Source organism: Parambassis ranga, chromosome 3 (assembly GCF_900634625.1).
Source record: "Parambassis ranga chromosome 3, fParRan2.1, whole genome shotgun sequence".
Classification (NCBI taxonomy): Eukaryota; Metazoa; Chordata; class Actinopteri; family Ambassidae; genus Parambassis; species Parambassis ranga.
In genome coordinates, this window is record NC_041024.1 from 22,960,736 (window position 1) to 22,981,462 (window position 20,727).

The 20,727-nt window shown below is 39.9% G+C and overlaps 1 protein-coding gene across 1 annotated transcript in view; it reads right to left on the reverse strand.

Annotated features, from left to right (window-relative positions):
• The window catches only part of LOC114433466 (neural-cadherin), a 233,782-nt gene that overhangs the window by 140,629 nt on the left and 72,426 nt on the right, over window positions 1-20,727 (reverse strand). Inside the window, 2 exon segments of the mRNA XM_075353396.1 lie at window positions 9,416-9,665; window positions 16,525-16,636. Coding sequence (XP_075209511.1) covers window positions 9,416-9,665; window positions 16,525-16,636 — 362 coding nt within the window.

Sequence of the window (20,727 nt, forward strand, 5' to 3'; positions counted from 1 at the left end):
CAGCCAAACTTTCTCCACACAGAAGACACACAGGTTTGCCATTTACCTCAGTGAACATGTACTCTGCCTCCCACCGAGCTTGAAACCCCCTGTTCTCAGCATCCACCTTCCGTTCAGCCATTTTTTGGGGAGGAGGTAGCTGAAAGTTGACATCTGCTCTGACTGCTAATGAATGATGAAGCCGAAGTCCGCTTGCTGCGCTGCAGTGAGTTCGCGGGTTACCGTTGCATTGTGGGAAATGTAGTATTGGTGCATGCAAAACACCAGCGGGCGGCTACGGCATGCGGGCCGGTTCTAATACTAATCAAATATCATCCCGGGGGGCCATAGATAATTCATTCCCGCGGGCCTTGACTTTGACATATGTGTATTAGAGAGACACAGAAAGTTTTATACCAGAATTACAAGGTTCTGATGTGCCACACATCCCTCATCTATCACACCTTCCATAAAAGAACGCCTCAATCTAACAACTTTCAAAGTGACAGAGTAAGAATCTGGGGCAAGGTGGTAGTGGTAGTGCAAACCAGCTTCCCTACAGTAAATGATGAGTGTGGGCAAGGCTAGTTCTCAAAACAGCATTCACTTTCTTGGTTGTGTTGGCCAGTGGTCTACAATGCTATCTCAGAGGACATTATAGGGCTGTATGTCTATTACCTCTAGCCAGTGAGGAAGAAAATATCACTCTAGATGGAGTGTCAAAGCTTTTACAAAGCTTTTAATCATGTCAATAATGATTTTCTGCAAAATGGACAATAAAACCAATAGCATCATAGGTTCTAGGATCTTTATACTGCAGAGAGAAGCTTGTTTTTACAAAAAAAAGGTCAAATCTCATTTACAAATGAAATCTTGGTTGCTACAACAACCTATAAAATGTGGCAACAAAATGTGACAAGGAAACAACTATTTACTCAAACAGAGCTTCAGAAGCCTTCTGCAGAAAAAAGTACCTCCCAAAAGGACAACCATATCAGCAGCAATCCATCAATCCCTGTGTAGGTGAGTAGTATGACAGCCACTCCCATCTTAAAGGTCTCTGATCTGAAGAGACATGGACACTTTACCTATCATTTACTTCATGACATGTATGTGACTGTCCTTGAGTGGTCTAGCCAAGGCCTAGACAGATCTGGAAGTAAGGATCTGCTCTTTCTGCTGATGTTTATGACTCAATGCCTGCCCACACATACAATCAAAACGCAGGTATGGTATGTCTGCTAGGCTGATTTAGCACTATTCATTTTTCACTGAAAACGAGCAACTCTCAGTGTCAAATACATCATATGATCATGTTCTGCTACAACAGTCATCTTTGCTCCGCAACTGTTGGACTAGTTCTGTCTGTGAAGGTTACTATGTGCCACTTTCTATTTGTAGAATGTTGTTGCAGTATTTGAGTAATTTCAGCTCATGCTCGTCATGTTGTGCACTTCTCTACAGATCAATACCTATGTCAGGTAAGAAGAGATGCTTTGCTGTGTCCATTATGTAGTTTCTCTAAGAGTGCATAGGGTGAATTGATCAAACAACTTCCACTTCATGTCTAAGGAAGCCCATTTGAAAGATCATTAGATAATTGCTTGTATTTATCTCACCTGAAAGGCAGAAAGGACTGTGGCCTCCATGTGCATTTCTGCCTGCAATTTGATGGCAAAATTACACATGCTGTCTATGCAGCTGAATTTATGCATGACTCTTTTAGACAGGGTTCTAAGCCTCTTTTGTCCTGACTCCTCAAATTAACTCTAGTTCTGCATAACAGATGCAGACAGAGTAATCATTATAGATTCAAATAGAGTAGGCTTACAATTAGGCTTATGATTATAACAAGCCTTAGATGGCAACCGTGGATGATACATGCTTGCACAAAAAAAAAAGAAACGTCCACCATATATATACTAGGGACATCAAAGTTAAATACAAGTAGTTAAATTAATTAATTTTAAAAAAAAAATAATTTTAAATTATAGAATATATATCTATATAGCAAATCCACAGTAAATGACGAGACATGGTAAAACAACACAACAGCATTTGTGTCCGGGATAGCAAAAAAGCAACCCTACATTGCTATGCCATGAAAGATGTTAAGCCAACAACCAAACTTAAACAAATACTTCACTCTAATGCTCTTACGTAGATGCTCGTATCCACTGCATAAAGCACTGTCTATAGGAGTGTTGGAAAGAAAAATGGGAGAGAGAGAAAGACCAGAACAATCGCTGAAGGGAAGGAGAAAAAAAGCTCAGCAGTCATACAAGAGTAAGATGCCTTTTGCAATCACTGGGCCTATACCACAACTCTAATTTGGCCGAAATCAATGCTGCAATCAATTGAAAAGCGCCTCAGACATACACCAACACACTCAATTACTTTGTAACCTTTTGTTTTACTTTTGTTTTAGTTTGCTTTCATTGTGTTGATCAGGGAGGGAAAAAATAGATATGTCGCTTTGGCCAAAGTCTGATGCCAGTTGCGAAAATTAATTACAGAATTTAATTATTGAGTTCATTTAGTTTGTCCAGATAAGGCTTAGCCGCAGCAATAGTGGAAAGTGCAGGGATAATGGTGTGTGTCTGTGTCGATTCATCCAACTGATGCTCACTGATTGTCTCCTTACAAGGTGGCCCACCTGCTGTCTGAATCTTTATTAATGGGAACTTAAAATTGAATATTTAAAATGCTGCCAGGTATATAAATGCAAGCTAAAAACCTGAACCCAATCACTTCCTCTAAAACCATCATCACTTAAAGCCTTCAGCTGTAGGAATGGATGTAAAAGTGATAGAGTGTTTCAGTATAAACAGTAGCAGACAAAACTGCAATATAAGCACTGGAGCAGCGGTGTTTGTTAAGTCATATAAACATGATAAAAATATTCCACTGGTTAAAACAATACAACACAAAGCCTGTGCTCTGTGTTGCTGTGAATATAATGCACATAGAATAGGCTGATCAGGATGGGAGTTTGTTAAATCTAAGCAAATGATGAGCTTTTTTGCAGAGGGGAGAAGTTGTTCTCAAAAGACTTGTTTAACATTGTGAAAATGTATTTTAACCCACTTATCAAAGACTGAGGAGAGTCCAGTCTGATTTAAAAATCAGGATATAAGGTTGGATTTGTGTGTCCATACACATGAAGTGAAATAATAATAGCAATAATAATTTAAGATACACAAATAAAATATTCTATAATAAATAAAATATTCTATAATATATAGCGGTAGACTGAGACTACCAAGGAGCAGCACAGAACGCCACAGGAGGTCCTTCCTGCCAGTGGCCATCAGACTGTATAACTCCTCCCCTTTCTGTAGGGAGAAGAGCTAGATAATCATGTCAGGCATCACTGTCATTCCCTCCACTGGTCTATATTTATGTTTACTTAGCACCTTATATCTCCAGATTTGTATCCATGTATCATATATTGTGCTCATACTGCTTACTGTACTCTGATTTGGATTATAGTGACACTTATACTCTTATACTCTGTACTTAACTGCATTTAATGCAACTTGATACCTCTGGCACAAGAATTTCTTTTGGGATTAATAAAGTTTTATCTTATCTTATCTTATAACTGGTTATTGAAAATCCTCATTTATTACATAGTGGAATACATTGAGAAAAAAAACATAAAATGATCAATGCAAATCAAAATTATTAACCCATGAAGGTCTGAATTTGGAACCATACTCAAAATGAAAGTGGAAAATCACATTACAGGGTGACCCAGCTTGAGTGGAAATTCCTCAAGACAAGTCCATAGCATCAATGCCTTCATCATGCAGGAACTGCTGACACACTTCAGCCACATGAGGCCTAGCATTGTTATGCATCAGAAGAAACCCAGGGCCTACTGCACCCACATATGGTTCACAATGGGTCTGAGTGGACGTCAGGCCCTCATACCACCCTCATGGAGTCTGTTTCTGACAGTTTTAACAAAAACATGCATTAGTGGCCTGTTGAAGGTCATGTTGCAGGGCTCTGGCAGTGCTCCTCCTGTTCCTCCTTGCACAAAGGAAGAGGTAGCGGTCCTGCTGCTGGGTTGTGGCCCTCCTACGGCTTCCTCCACATCGCCTGGTGTACTGGCCTGTCTCCTAGTATCTCACTACCCGAGCAGCTTGTGAAGTTGTAGACACCGCCTCATGCTACCTCTAGTGGTGAGAGCACTGACAAAATGCAAAGTGATCAAACATCAGGCAGAAAGGATGAGAACGGAGAAATGGTCTGTGGTCAGCACCTGCAGAACCTCTCCTTTATAGGGGTTGTCTTGATAATCGCATTCTCATTTCCACCTGTTTTCTGTTCCATTTCAAATGGATGACAATTTATGACAACACTGAGACAGAAACTGGTTCACCCGAAGGACAAAACTCCCAGGGAGAAACACAGCAATGTGATATATGCAGTCCAGTACAGTGAGGAATGCTCTGATCTGTACATTGGGGAAACTAAACAACCACTCCACAGAAGAATGGCTCAGCACAGGAGAGCCACCTCCTCAGGACAATACTCAGCTTGCACCTCCACCTCAAAGAGAAAGGTCACTACTTTGAGGATAACAATGTCCACATCCGAGACCGAGAGGACAGGTGGTTTGAAAGAGGAGACAAGGAAGCCATCTATGTTAAGCTGGAAAAACCTGAGGTGGTGGTCTGAGACATCATCTTTCTACCACACAAAATGCAGCTTCCATATATTCCCAGGAAGTTTCACTCCAAGTCACATGCTCACAGCAAGAACGTAGTTTCATAGTCGTTAGCCAGTCGTTAGACACACCCGACAAAGTCAGCCAGACAACACAGGTAAGTATGGACACATTTAGAGCTATTGTTTATGTGTTTCACACAGACCCACCCACTGAGCCACCACATATAAACCATGTTTCCCCACCAACAGTTGGAACTGATGAAGCTGCTTGGATAAGCAGCAAGACGTCTTCAAGAAAACTCTACAATTCAAGACGCCTTCCTTCAATCTTCTCTACATATTATGACCTGGATGTCTGAGAATCCTCGAATTCAGATATGAGCTCCTCATAAGTCCGATACTGCTTCCCAACCAAGCTTTTTGCAAAGGGGGGTCATTAGGCGATCAACCAGTGATGCATAGCAGCCATTGTAACCACAGATTTGTGTGCAGAAGCACTGAGCTGGTGAAACTGGACTCATCAGTTTTCCAACCCATTTTAAATTGATCACCTTCCGCAGCTGTCCCAGCAAGTTGACATAGTCCATTGATAGTTTGGTCTTTCTGGAGGTAGTCAATGAATGCAATGCTCTTGGTATCCCAGAAGACGGGGGCCCTCACCTTCCCTGCTTAAGACACCACCTTGGCCTTCTTTGGAGGAGGAGAAGAGGGGTGCTTCCACTGCATGGATTGAATGCTGAATGTCTGTTTTCTATCACCATGCGGTGAACACAGTCGATGTTTTCTTGGGTGGTTGCTGTGTCAGGATATCCGAACTTTGGGTCATCCTAAAGGCCTACGGTACCATTCTTTAGCTCCCCACTTTTGCACAGTTGGTGGTGTCATTCCCTAATGTAGCAACCATGTCAGCATTAATGACCTTGGGGGCTAACCCCTTTCTCTGTAGATATTTGATAACACCACAGTGGCATATTCAGATGTTCAAAAAATGTCTCCAGTCCTACTTTCGATGGCTGGGCGATCAATCGATTTAATCGATTAATTCGGACTGTAGCCTAATGCTGGACTGAGAGTTTAGACAGATAAGATAAGATAAGAAAAAAACTTTATTAATCCTGAAGGAAATTCTTGTGCCAGAGGTATCAAGTTACATTAAATGCAGTTAAGTACAGAGTATAAGAGTATAAGTGTCACTATAATCCAAAATAAGAGTACAGTACGCAGTATGAGCACAATATATGATACATGGATACAAATATGGAGATGTAAGGTGCTACGTAAACATAAATATAGACCAGTGGAGGGAATGACAGTGATGCATGACATGATTATCTAGCGCTACTCCCTACAGAAAGGGGAGGAGTTATACAGTCTGATGGCCACTGGCAGGAAGGACCTCCTGTGGCGTTCTGTGCTGCTCCTCGGTAGTCTCAGTCTACCGCTGAATGTGCTCCTGTAGGGCAGCAGTGTGTCGTGCAGGGGGTGAGACGTGTTGTTACGAATACTGAGGAGTTTCCTCAGTATCCTCCTCTCTGTCACCTCCACCACAGACTCCAGCTCCACTCCCAGCACCGAGCCAGCCTTCCTAATGAGCTTGTTGAGTCTGTTGGTGTCGGCCGTCTTCATCCTGCTGCCCCAGTACACTACAGCGTAGAAGATGACACTGGAGACCACTGAGTGGTAAAACATCTGCAGCATGGTCTGGCAGACGTTAAAGGACCTGTCTCCTCAGTACATACAGGCGACTCTGTCCCTTCCTGTATATTGCCTCTGCATTTGTGGACCAGTCCAGTTTGCGGTCAATGTGGACACCCAGGTATTTGTAGCTGTCCACAATGTCCACGTTGGTACCCTTGATGCTGACCGGGTTTGGGAGTGTCTGGTGCTTCCTGAAGTCCACCACCAGCTCTCTTGTCTTTGTGACATTCAGCTGCAGGTGGTTCTGTCCGCACCACTCCACAAAGCTGTCCACCACACTCATATACTCCGCCTCCCGACCTCTGCAGCTAATGTCGGTGCTCTGGCTCGTTAGTTAGCTAACTTGTTAGCTACTGTCTGCTAACATAAGTCTGTCCAACAATGACAGGCTGATTAACATTAAACTAAAGCAGGAAAATTTTGCTTGCTGTCAGCTACTTTTATCAGTTAGAATATACAGTAAAAAATAGGATGGTCACACCCTTATCGTTCATAGGGCACCTTCTATTAATTGCATTTCTATGTTTAAGCAGATGCATGGGTTTTTTTCCCCCTCGGCCAACTCTAAGTGTGCTTAATATGAACATGACAAACCAATAATAGCCTCCCAAGTTGTGTAGGAAGCCATGGCTGAAAACAAAAAGAAAACGATGGAATTGGTGCCTAAAACAAACTCCACGTTTATGTTCACTGTTATCTCTGCCATCATCAGCGAAACATCCCCAATGCTACGAGCTTGAAGGCGCCCGCCTCTCTGAACATTATCAGCTTGTTATATTCAGGTAAACATACATTTGAAATGTGAAATCCTGAATTTTAGCAGCAAATCTTCCTCCTCCTTCGCTTCAAACATGTACACCTAAACTGCTGGTTCTGCAATGTTCAGCAGCTAAACGTCTTCAAAACATGGACATGTGTGCAGTGGGAGGGCCACATGAGGAGTTCCGTGCACACGTTCGTACGATGCAGGCAGAGGCAACAGCTAATGATGTTAAATTAAAACAATAACATCTGATATAGATGCTCCATATGAGGACACTAGTGAACGGTGGATAATAATGTATTTAGTGTCTTTCCTTAGGCACACTTCAGTCCTGTTTAAATGACTGTTGAATAATACTTTACAGAATTACATTAGTTTAGAGTCTGAGAGAATAAAACTTGAGTATTGTTTGAAACTGGTTTTTCCTCATTGATATTTTGTTCTGTAATTGTTATTTAAATTTTCATGTTTATTGCAAACTAATACTGAGTACATTTTATCAGTGTTGTTGTTTACCTTTTAAATCTACTGATAGTTTTTGAGAAGTGACAGAGTAAGCTACCTTAAGTCATTTACACGAAAACATGCAAATTAGTGTCAATGTAAAAAGGAATCATGATTTTTACCATTAAAGAATTGTGATATGATATTTTTGCCAAATCTACACATTGTCAATATTAACTTCAAGATGTTTTCTTTGATTATTTCAGCACCTCAAGCAAAGGCATGCAGCCGAGTTGGAGACACCTGCTAAAAACAGCCTACATTAGGAGAATCATTTTCAAAATGTGTTGTTTTTAGGAAAAATAAATAAATAAATTAAAATATTTACAATCGTAAATCATTTCATGTAAACTGTGATTTTATTTTTAAGCCATATTGCTCAGTTTCCAAAGTCCTAAATAATGCACTCAGTCAGTTTGTGTTATAACAGGCAGGTGCCAGGAGGTACAGTTATGGAACTTTCATAGCCAAGTTACAGCACATAAGACAAAAACCGTCCAGTCTGTCACTCAACATGAAGAAAGAAGCATGTCATGCAGAAGAACATGTGAGTTGGTGTCTATGGTGCTATGATATACAATACTTAACTCTTTCTCTTCTCCTCTTTTCCTCTTTCTATCTCATGCCCTGACTAAACACATGCACATGAAATTTTTTATCTTAAACATATATTTTATCTTTCTAAGATTCTACCTTCCAAACAAGACATAACAGATGTGTTTGCATGTGCCTGCCCTCATCTGTGCACATGTATCTGCATGGATGTGTGTGTACATGCCTGAATGATACATCATAGACTGTCAAGTGCTGTTTTAGGGCAGCTGCAGTTGGGTTGGAGGGTTACAGAAGAAAAACTGACTGATTATACTGCTGTCACTGACAGTAAATCAATACAACACACACACACACTCACACACACACACACACTAATCTCCTTCTTGAACAACATAAACACATGCATATCAGATGCAAGACGCATGAATGCACTTTATAACTACACCACTCTGTCCATACCAACACATTCTCCATTACTGACTACACATACACACAAACGCAGTGAGCTCAGGCTCTGGGCCTCCTGAGGGTGCTGGTGGGCATGGTTGATTGACCCTGCCTCACCAATCTGCCCAGCTCTCTGCCAGAAAATCAACCAATTAAAAGATGCAGGCACCACAGCAGCAAGGGAGAGCGAGGGTGGGGGTGTTAATGGCAGCTGCACTGCTGAATTGGGAAACAGCTGTGAGGAACTAACCTGACAAGTCAGGACAGTCGAGCTCTCTCTTTCTCTCTCCATCATGTACAGATGCCTTCTTATATCAAGAAGCGCCCAAGCACATTGAAAAATGCTCAGATATTTTCCACAAAAATAATAATATATCTCAAAGCACAACTGAAGGAAACAACTATGCAACTGAATCAAGATAACTCAACCAAAATTAGGGGTTATTGTAAAAGGAAGATGTTGAACCCCATAAAAACAGGAAACAAAATCATTCACCAGGTAATGACTTACCAACAAGTCATTTCAGCATTCAATAAACTCTTGTCCAAAGGAAACTAAAAAAAGAAGAACGGAGGACCAGTTGTATCAGAACTACTTTTTTTCAAGAGACAATGAAACCAATACTTGTGGTTTGCACTGTGGTAATGCAGATAACAGTGCAGGCAGATACCTGCTCATAACAGATGCAAAGATATTTCAGATCTTCTAACTGGCATGGGAAAATTGCAAATGAGGTAAAGCCAAATCAACATTCACTGCAGTTCATCAAAATCACTAGCCCTACTTACATATGTTGAGAGAACTCAGGTGCCTCATCATTGACATTAGCCATCCTAATCCGTACTGTGGTGGTGCCGGTGCGAGGGACCTCCCCTTTGTCAATGGCCATGACAACAAACTCGTACAAATGATTAGGTCTCTCATAGTCCAGAGGTCCCGCAGGAAAAATGGTTCCATGTGGGGAAATGCTGAAGTCTGGACTCATGGTGTAATAGGTCAACTCTGCATTCTCTTCGGAGTCGCAGTCATTGGCAGATACTGAAAGTGAGGACAAAGACAACAAAAGTTAATAGGAATGAACAAAAAAGGGGTCCAAGCAAAGACAAAAAATAGGTCCTTACACAGTGGTTTTGCATATATAAAATACACTCTTATTGGTCAGTTGCAATATTTTGCATCTCCCAGATTTAAAGACTGTTATGCTATGTCCAATCATTCAAAAAAAAACAACAATTCAAAAAACAATTTTAAAATTCCTACTGATGTGCTAGACCAAAATATAGTACATAATGTTTGTGGCTTGTCATAAAGAGGGTTGTTTATTTAATTTTGGATTGCTTTTTATACAGGACAGTTTAAGCTTTGTTTAAATGTGCTGCAGAAATAAACTTTACTCTTACTATTCACTGTTCCTGCTACGTTGCTAATGATGGCTAAGGAAGTGCTGCTCCCACTGCCAGCTCTACAACCTAAGAGGAGTAAGTGTTATTTGCACTGCATGCATTGAAAGGACTGTCATTTTGCAACATTTCTGCTTCTGCATCACGCATTGGGAATCCATGGAGCCAGGACTCGCTTGGCCACAAATTGATTGCCTTGCTAAAACTGAAAAGACCACCAGGGATTTGAATAAGCATATTTTACACTAACAAGAACATTTCACCATAAAAAGCTCAATTCTCCAATTCACCTTACATTGCATTTGGCCCATGTGCCCTTAAACACCTACACACACACAAACACACACACCAACACACATATGCATATTAATAACATGTGCACATACATGCACACGCAACTGTTCTGCCTTTAGAGTGTTAAACAGGTTAAAATTAATTGTTTGAGGCAGTTACATAGACACAATGCCTGTGAAAGTAAATAGTGCAGCTTATTAAAAGGTTATAAACTTTGTTAAGTGTTTACACACACCGTTTGTTTAGCTTCATTATTTCAGTACAGTCCATTCTTTTTTGGGATAAATCAGATTAATTGATTTTGAAAGCATCCGGTGCTTTCTAAAGCACAAAGCTGGGCTGCAACAGAAAGAGGGCTTCATACTGTTACCAACAGGGACAAATATAAAGATCTAGGTTGAGGTTGGTTTCACACCAATCCATTTCATTTGGCCATTTAGTTTGTTACAAAATGTTAAAGCTGATGAAACATTTAGATCATACAAACTGAAGTCTCATTAGGGCTCCTTTCCCACCGGAGTCTCACAATAATACTACTATTACATGTATTACTTCATAGATATTAAGGACATTTAATTACATTTATACTGTAATAGTTTTGCATTATTCACCTCAGACACTTAATGACACACCAGTCCAGCTGCAGTTATATCATGTTAACAATGTAAACATAGAAAAATCTGTTTGCATTTAAAAAAAGCAAGTTAGGTGGGTCTGGTGAGTGTGAAAACTATGTTCCATGTTTTCAAAGGTCTCACATAATAGTTTAGAAATGACCGTAACAGAGATAAATAACACTGAAATATATTGTAGGATAAATGTATTTTTTTTTTCCTTTTTGTTGCTTTTACAAGGAAAAGGAAAGCTTGTATACACAGCTGTGGAAATTGCCATTTTTGTCCATAATTGGGCACATAATTGCTATGATTTGTGTCATGTCATTTACTTTGATTTCTGTCAGCCTTGTGAGCTTGATTAATAAATATATGTGTGCTTACCCAGCACTACAGTCCTTGTTATAAAGACATTTTTCTCCATTTTTTACTCTACCTGAACTGCATTTGTGTTGCTGGGGAGAGATGAACAACCCATCATCCAATGATAATAGATAGGAAATGAACTGCAATACAAGTGTTTGCTAAAAGTCCAACTATATGCAGCAGCCACACACGTCACATATGAGTGAATAATAAATTTACTAAGTATAGATTCCATCTCTTTTAAGCACAGAGATGTTCCCGTCACAGCATTTTTTGAACATTATTTATCTGTTGGTACTGGAATCTTGCGTCAGCATTGTTGTGCTGGCATCGCCACACATTGGGGGGGTGGGGTGTAGCAGAGCACTATACATTTTTGGCTCCATCTCACGTCCTTCTGACATATAATGATACTGTGCTGGAGATGGGAACGGCAAGATCTTCAGATCTCTATGGAAAGCAAGATAATTGGCTTGCTGGGTACTGCAGTTTCATTTTTGTGTGTGTTTTTTTTCTAAGTCGGCAAAGTACACATTTGTCCACTCTCATGATGGAACTGATTATGGGATTACTAGCACTCTTTAATTTAATATTGTGCCTTTTAACCCAGCCTATTAAGTGAAGGAAAAAAAATATGTTTATTCCAGGACGTTGGTAAGCTCAATTTTAGATCAGGTATAATTAAATGAATTAACTGTATTTAAACATTTTTTGTTTGTTTTTTTTCCTACTTATCTCCATTTTCCCCACCACCAATGTATGAATTTGAACCTCTATATAAAGAATACAGTTTCTGAATCCATTATTTATTACTGACTAACAAAAGTTCCTCATAGATGTTTGTTTTGTTTTTGTTGTTCTCCTACAGCAGTATAGATAATCATTTCTCCATCCAAACATGCTCATTGGTGGGCATGCACGCACCAGCACAGCAGGGTGAAACTTCTCGCCTCCCTTTGTGCACCTGTTGAAGGCAGCAAGCTGAGGGCCTGCTGTGCCTCCCACAACACACACCTCACTCCCTCATTTACTTTGTCACGCATTCACTCACTCGCATATTAGCATGTAATAGCATTTTTAATGTAATTCGGAGTTTTGCTTTCCCTCCAACAATCCAAGTAACTGCTGAGAACTACTGCAGCTTTATAGACCTCCTGCTGTGTTACATTGAACTGCACTTGCACTGAACTGAAGCATCACTGTTTGTGTTTTTACTCAATGGATTTACTGCTGTTCATGCAGCATTCATTATGCTGTATTTTAGTAGACTTCTTACCACAGTGTGCCTTTGTTAAAATGCCATAATGTGTGACATGGTAAAGTCTGCATTACAGTAATTGCAATGCTTACTCCCATGACCAAGAACGAACAAAGAATAGATACTGGCCACAATGTCTATGCATTGTGTAAACACAGTGTAGTGTGGTGCTCTTTCTTTTTGTGTGATATCAGCTGAGGCATAAACATGTTGAGGGCTGTGGCAATTGTAGAACAGCATAGCATGCTCTTAAGTTTTATATTTATATCTAGCAAATGTGATGTATTTTATTTTCTCACATCCCTAAAAAAATCATAATCAATTCTACTATGGAGCAGACCAAACTTAGAAGAGGATAGGAAGATAGTGGCGAGTATCGGAACAGACTTTCATTTTAAGTCATTGTTTAGGCAGGTTAGGCTAAAAGCACTATGTTAGAAACAAGATAAGAAGGACTTTAAGAATTAGATAAGAGTTTGGGTGAATCCAATATTACACACAACCACCTTGGTGCTGGTGTTGCATCGGTTGGTTGACTCCGTCATTGTGTGTGTGCAGGAAGTGGGATTCAAACACTTTCTGAAACTGCTATAGGTTAAATATACACCTGTATGCTTATCTAATGACCATTTTAAAGCTACAAAAAGCATTTTGAGTTGATTCAATTCAATCTTATTTCTCTAAGTTATTTCTGACTGAAAAGACAAATACATACATTTTTACTAGAACCCCGCTTCGACCTCCCCACACCTAAAATCCATACATTACAGGGCAGGCCAGTAGAGAGTTTGATAATACAGATACCTGGCCTTGAATTTGTGCTTATTTTAGTCTTTAGATTTGGTGTCATTCAAGGAATGGATTTCAAAAACAGCTGTAGTATGTCAACCTGTTCTTGTGTTGCAAAATGACATTTTCAGATATAAAGGTTCAAATAAATAGTATAATATAAACACATTAAAACATTAATAACTTAAACACTACAATTAGATATATGGAACTACTAGAGGTACAACAAGGCAACCAACTCATAAATGAAACAGCTTTTGGTGTTATTCTTTATTGACTATGGGCATATCGGTAGTTTATCTCAACCGTAACCGCATTTCACCTTGAATCACCTAATTGCTGCGTTACCAGCTTTGTCTATGCTTAGGGCGCGGGATGTTCCATATCAATAACATTAAGTGAACTCCAGATATCGCAAACTGTCTTCTCTGTCGAAATATCCAATATCCGATTCAGGTTTTCCTTCAATAGTTTAGTGAGGAGGAGCGGGCGAATCAGCTGTCAGTGTGTGTGCATGCATGTATGCTTGTGTGTGCGTGTGTGTGTGAACGAGAACGAGAGGGAGAAAGCGAGTTTTATTTTAAATTCATGTTGGGGGGGGGGGGGACAGAATCAATTTGTGTTGATTGTGTGGTGGCCAGCAGTTGTATGGGAAACAGTATCAGTATTTTTAATTGCCTGAAAAACTATTTAATATACTACAGGCAACAAATATTTACATTTATTATTTTACATTTCTGAAAACCTTTTTTGTGTGTCTCTTTTTCATAAGCTTATGTTGGTCTCTGCATGCTACAACACACTATTACTTAGTGTGTGTAAGTGCATGTAATTCTTTTGTCTAATATTCCATTCATTCACTTTAAAGACATGCTGGCAATGATAGTGTCCACAAAATGGCAGAAGGTAAATTTGTATGTTCACCTGTTTATTCAGTTGTATGCATCGCTTCTTTTTGATCTGTAAACATAATTATCCTGAGGTGCTTTTCAAGTGAAAATGTGTTTTATTAGTCACACAATTTTGGACCAGTAATTATGCTTCAAGATATTAAATAACATGGCTATCACAGCAGTCTTTGTGAGTGCAGAGGGGGGAAGGGGGTGTGAAATACCTGGCTGTCTGTTGGCAGACTGTCAAAACCTAAAAAAAATGGACTTCTCTGTGCTAAGTCACACTGTGACAGATCAAATTGTGACAAGTTGCACTCAAAACAGTTACCATCACCATTTTTCACATGAGATGTGGGCCCAATGCGGAAATTGGATTTGTCCAGGAAAGGCTAGAGGAGCTGCACTAATGTTAGTGATATCACAGATGCTAGTGCAAAGTAGTACCTTCTCAATTTTCAGTCCAGTCTGAACACAGAATGTTAAAAAAAAAAAAAAAAAAAAAAGACTTAGCTGTGTTCTGACAGCCACTACAGCAGGGCTTCTCAAATATTTGCATATCACAGACCCCACAGAGGACATAAGAACCCCTTTTTACCCCTGAAGCTGCATCTCATTAAGCCTAATTTTCAGGGATAATTATAGCACCTTCACAAAGTATTCACACACCACCTTCTTTTTTTTTTACTTTCCATCCTGTTGTACTGCAAACATCCACTACCTTTGGCAGCAACTACAGGCATAAGCCTGGTTAGATATGACACAATAAGCTCTGCACACCTGAATTTGCGGATTATGTGCCATTTTTCTCTGTAGATCCTGTGAGGCTCTATTGATTGGATGGAGACTGTCCCCATCTTATCCAGACATTTTTCATTAAATTTTAAGTTGGAGATATTACTAGGCCATTCATAAGGTTGTGTTGGATGTGCTGCTTCAAGTTATCCTGTTGGATGGTTAATCTATCATCCAGTTTGAAGTGCTGAGAGCTTTACACATGGTTTCCATTAAGGATATCTCCTCTGTTCAATCAAACCAGTCTCGTGGTCCTAAAAACACGGTGCTCACCAGACATGATGCCTTGAAATGACAACAAATGATTCAGTCTTGGTTTCACTGGAAAGAAAATGCTTTTACTCCAAACTAGCTTTTACTAAGGTTTGGCTTCTATCTGAGCATTTGGCCCTAAAGCTCAGTTCAGTGATATTGTCCATCTGAGTTTCTTTCTTCTCACACTCAGGATTTCTGGAGGTTAACTGAGACTGTTGCAACCACCACCAGGTTCTCACTTAGCTCTCTTACCAAGGCCCTTCTCTAGAGCATGAACACGTAAGATCCTTACGTGTATATGCTCATGGTAACCTTCGAATTAGCAAAGCTTTTGTTACTTTTGCTTAATCTTGTGGAAGCAGCAGCCTAAGCAGAAACTCAGACCTCTCTCACACTGGCCACCTCCTCTAGCTCAGCCAGGGATACAAATTACTAGGCCAGGTGATATGTAATCCCGCCACCAGATCCTGGATCTGCCTAAGAACCTCATCCTGGTTGGACTTGCCCAAACACCTCACTAGTGAGGCACCCAGGGAGTACCTTAACCAGATGTCAAAATGACCTCAACTGGCTCCTCTGAACATGGAGGAACTGGGACTCTAGCCCTTCTTGGATGACTGAGCAGTCTTTATTTCTGCTGATGCCACCTGTCGATCTCTTGCTCCCTTTTCCTATGCTGAGTGCCTGTATATTGCTGCTGCAATAGTAAAATTTCCCAGCTTAGGATGAATAAAGTATTTTTTGTGTATTTTTTTTCTTTTTGCTAGCATGATGAGGGAAAATATATATTTTATGATTTCAGTGTAAGACCAGAACACAAAACAATTAAGAAAGATGTGGTGATCAGCCAGCATAGTATGGAAAAGAAAGATTCTATTCTGTTATATTACCCAAATTAGTTAGAACAGACTAAAACATTTCAACATTATGTAGGGACTTCTAACTTGTTATATTATAATATAAGTATACAATTATATAAACTTATATAATATAAATATAAAACTTATGTTTTTTTTTTGTTGTTATGAATGCCCAGGACCACAGAAGCCAAGCAAAAACCCAAAATACATGACATTACAATGAATTACCCTCACAAAGAAGAAATATGACAAATGAATATGAGATAAGGTTGTGTTGCTGTAAAAATATGTAAAAATAATGTTAAAATAAATACATAATTTGATACTATTGTTGGTTTATGGATGCCACAGAACGTGACTTTTAGGCTACTCTTACCTTGCAAAAGAGAGGTAGCTGTTGTAACAGTCTCTGGTACACCATCTTTGCTGTAAATTGACTGGAGGAACTCTGGAACACAGTCATTTTCATCGATGATAACAACTCGTACCTGAGGACATTTAAGAGAGATTGAAAGGAAGAAACAAAGAAGACAGCATCAGCATTATTCATTTTAAAATGGCAATAAAACACACACACACACAAAAACTTCAAGTGATGAACATCAAGTGCCATAAACATTTAAATGACAGGAATAAGTACTGACACACTTTTTTGAACAAACAAATAAAAAAAAAACACAATATAAAAGATATAAAAAGATTATAATCGAGTTTTGCAATCCTGATCTCATTTTATCATAATGCTGTGCTGTATCTGCATGTGCAAAAGCTACCAGGGCAATCAGAAGTGGAAATGCTGCAGATTAACACACTGGGATAAACACACTGGGATGGTGTTATGAAAAATTTAAATCTGGGATTACTACTTCAGGCACTATCCAAAATTGGTTTTCTTTGCATCTGGAGTCGTTTTCATCTGCAAGTAACCCAAATTAACCATATCCCTAACCAAAAGGAAGCTTCATCCTAACCTGCTGCAACGGCATGCCCTGATCCCTCTGGTTTATTTACCCCCAAATCTAGGAGAGAGCTGCTCCAGAGGCAGCACCACGGTCCCTCAGGTAGGTCAGCAGAGAATGCAATCTTGTGCAGTTTTTCAGAAAGTCTAAGCTAACAAATGAGTAGTGTGCAAAGATGAATTTGTATGGTGTGAGAATGAAGGTGTGTGTCTTGCTGAGACACTGTAATGCTGTTTTCAGTTCATTAGTCACATGAAGGCACCCAAAGAATTCTCTATCAGATGTTGACTGCCTGCATTCAGGAGGAATAAATACAGACATGAGCTGGCAGGCGAGCGTCTCACCCTCAGCCCCACTTCTTTTCTTCCACATAAATGCAGCGGCATGCACACAAACTCTCACTACAGATCAGTCACCAATACAACACACAAATACACACACTGAGTGGTGTGTAAATACCACCGGTATTAAGTCTTGGTAGGTAAGATGAAATTCTGTAATATCAGTTAATCCTTTAGCAAAGATCAGCTTGGAAGCGACGGACAACGAAATAAAATCTGACCATGTCAACTCCCTGAGGTGATTTGTATGTGCTTGCCAGAGACTGTCAATCTTTTTGTGTGTATGTGTGTGTGTTTGCATGCAATGGTGAGCAAATCTATGTGCCAGTATGACATGAAATGGAAAGAGTTTGGCAGGAAATGCAGTGCAGTATAAAGAGGGGAAGTCAGTCGTAATAAGCAAGATGAGCTCAAACACACAGAAATGTGCACGCTCCCACACACTTGTGAAGCTGCAGGCAGGTCTCAGGCTGGTTAGGTAACTAATGGTGCCGATGAGCTATCACTCCTAGAGGGAGAAACTTGGAAACTACCTGCAAATTAAAGTCATGCTTGGTGAGACCAGTGCACACAAATATACCACATCTGTTAGCTGTGTGGACAGAGAGCGACAGATTTCTGAAAAGCAAAAAAGGATAGCTACACACAATATATAGCAGTATCTTTACGTCTGCCTGCCGCCGTTTGTGGAAAACACATCAACATTGGAATTTCCCCTGTACAATTAAAACTGCAGTAAACAATAACAGGAGAAAAACAGAATGCCTGAAACCACTGCTTATGAGATTAACATTAGGAAAATAATAACCCACAGCTGCATTTCCCAGGATATACTGTTAAGCTGTCAGTCAGCATTATTGGATGTACAGCATGTCTAGATAAAGCGTTATCTGAACTGGCACCAGAATGCAGTCAAGAAATAAACTATGAAAGTTAATATCTGGACTGGTATAATACTAAAAACAAGACATTTACAAAACTCAACAAAATAAAAGGATGTATTGTGTGAAAACAAATTTAATTATTGAATTTTAAATTAAATACCTTTTATTCATAGTTTTTAAAATCTCTAAACTCAATTAGTCCTGATTCTTTTCCTACTGACAAAATGTGCACAACAGCTTTTTGCCATCTCAGCTGTGTTTTTATATGAAAGCCACCCATGCTGCCTGCTGTTGCATTTTGCTGCTGTGGCAGGAGATACTGTAGAAACACATCTAGACACATATTCAGTCCCAACACAGTATTCTCCTGCAACCAGTCAATATAAGATTGCTACAGTACTTTAGATATGGTAATATATATGCACTCTGTTGGCTTATTCTTCTTTTGGATTTGGCAAATCGTAATACATTTCTGAAAAGTAGGAAAGTAAAAATGTCTGATACAGTGACAGTGATGTGTGCATTTTTTACATGATATGGCATCACTAGAGGTACCATGGCAAAAGCTAGAAAAAACAAGAGCTGTTATTTATTATCCCCAAATGGGCTGATGTGAGCCAAATGCACAGGCACTCACATGGAGAATCGAGCAGCACAAAAGCAATAAGGATACCCATGCTCAAAACAACCCCACATGTGTGTTACTGAACATCAACATTTTGGGACAAAAACACCTTACAACAAACTTCAGTTTAAATACTCAAAACCTTTTTTGGAATAAATTCAAGCAGATACAGCATTAGTTTTGAAGTGATTAAGATGGATGAGCAACAGCATCAATCACACATCAATATACAGCACCAAAGTGTTGCCAACTTTCTCGCTGAATCTGGTGGCTAGCATCAAATCTAGCCACTTTTTCTGGGTTTCTTGGAGACTGGTGATGCCATTTGGTTTTCTGCCATTTATGTGAAAAGACCTTTTTGGAATTAACGTGCAAGATGATGATCACATTAGCTGAGCTGTTTTGCACGCATCAGTACAGGAGTCAGCCACACATTACGCACGCACAGACGCACATCAATGCTTAATAAGTCTGTGGATGCTGTGTTCCCTTGTTAGTTCAGTTTTTACATTGGGGCTTCTTTTACAGATGTATTCACCACTCTTGTGTTACTAAAATGATAATATGGTTGTTAGGTTTTGTTCGTTATTACTATGACTGTGTTATATAGGCTAGAGACCTGCACAGAATTTTTCAATCCCGCTCCCAACCCGATCCCGCAGTCTATCCCAACCTGACCGCCTGTGGAGTACTGTTGGTCCTGTCGGGTCCTGAGAGATATACATTTTAAGATGAAGCCTAAAGCAGACCCGGTGCAGCGCTGATGTTTTTCCTACAAAATTATGGATTATTTTTTACAGGGCACTGATGTATCAGTTGAGGTTGGCTGACGTGCGCCGCATCAGCTTTAAGTTACCTTGATGTTAACAGAGATGTTTTTATGCGTATTTTGCTGTTATGTTTGTTTATTATTGGGTTAACTTTTCATATGTTATTCGTTTGTAGCAAACAACAAAATGTGGTGAATACTGGGAACGATTCTGCATTTTTAACCCTGATTAAAAAGTGAATTATTATTTTATTTTGTTACCAGTGGGTCTCGCAGGGCCACTGTTATTTTGTGGGTCACAGTCTGAAAAGTTTTGGAAACCCCTGATCTAGGCATATCCTGTCCACCTGATAACTCAATTTAATCCAAAGCGGCAATCTCATTTTTCAGCCTTATGAGAGCTGTGTTGACAGAAATCCGTGGTTTTAAACTGTAGAGACAGAGAAGGAGCTGTTGGGGCAGTGTTGCATGCTTTTAAGCGCTGAGTGGACTGTACATGTGGTAGGCTCCACAGAGCAGGTTTAGGCCTAGGAGACAGGCTAACTAGAACAGGAACAGTGGAACAAATGGCTTGCACAAACTACCTAACATTTTTCTTCCTTCTGTCTTTGCATCAGTCTTTTCTCACAACTGAATTCAGTAATCCTTCCCTCTCGTTCACCCACTTTTTGCCTTACTCTCTCCACGCAGGCTTTTGGTGCTCTGCAGGCCACAGAGGCCCCGAGTGGAGCAGCTGAGGACAGATCGGTTCAGCAGGACATGTTTTAGCCTCAGGCCAGAGTAATGATGGAAACCAGACCAGATGCATCAACGCTTGCAGCTGTCAGCCGCTGTTCTGTCTCACTTCCTGACAACATGAAGAAGTCATTGGGAATCCCAGAGCAGTCATTTCAGTCAGACAACTCTTTTTGGCTTTGGCTGAAGACGGTATCTATACAGTACTTTTACAAATGTATGTACACAAGTCTTTAAAGTTTTGAATTTGACTTTTGGTTGACAGC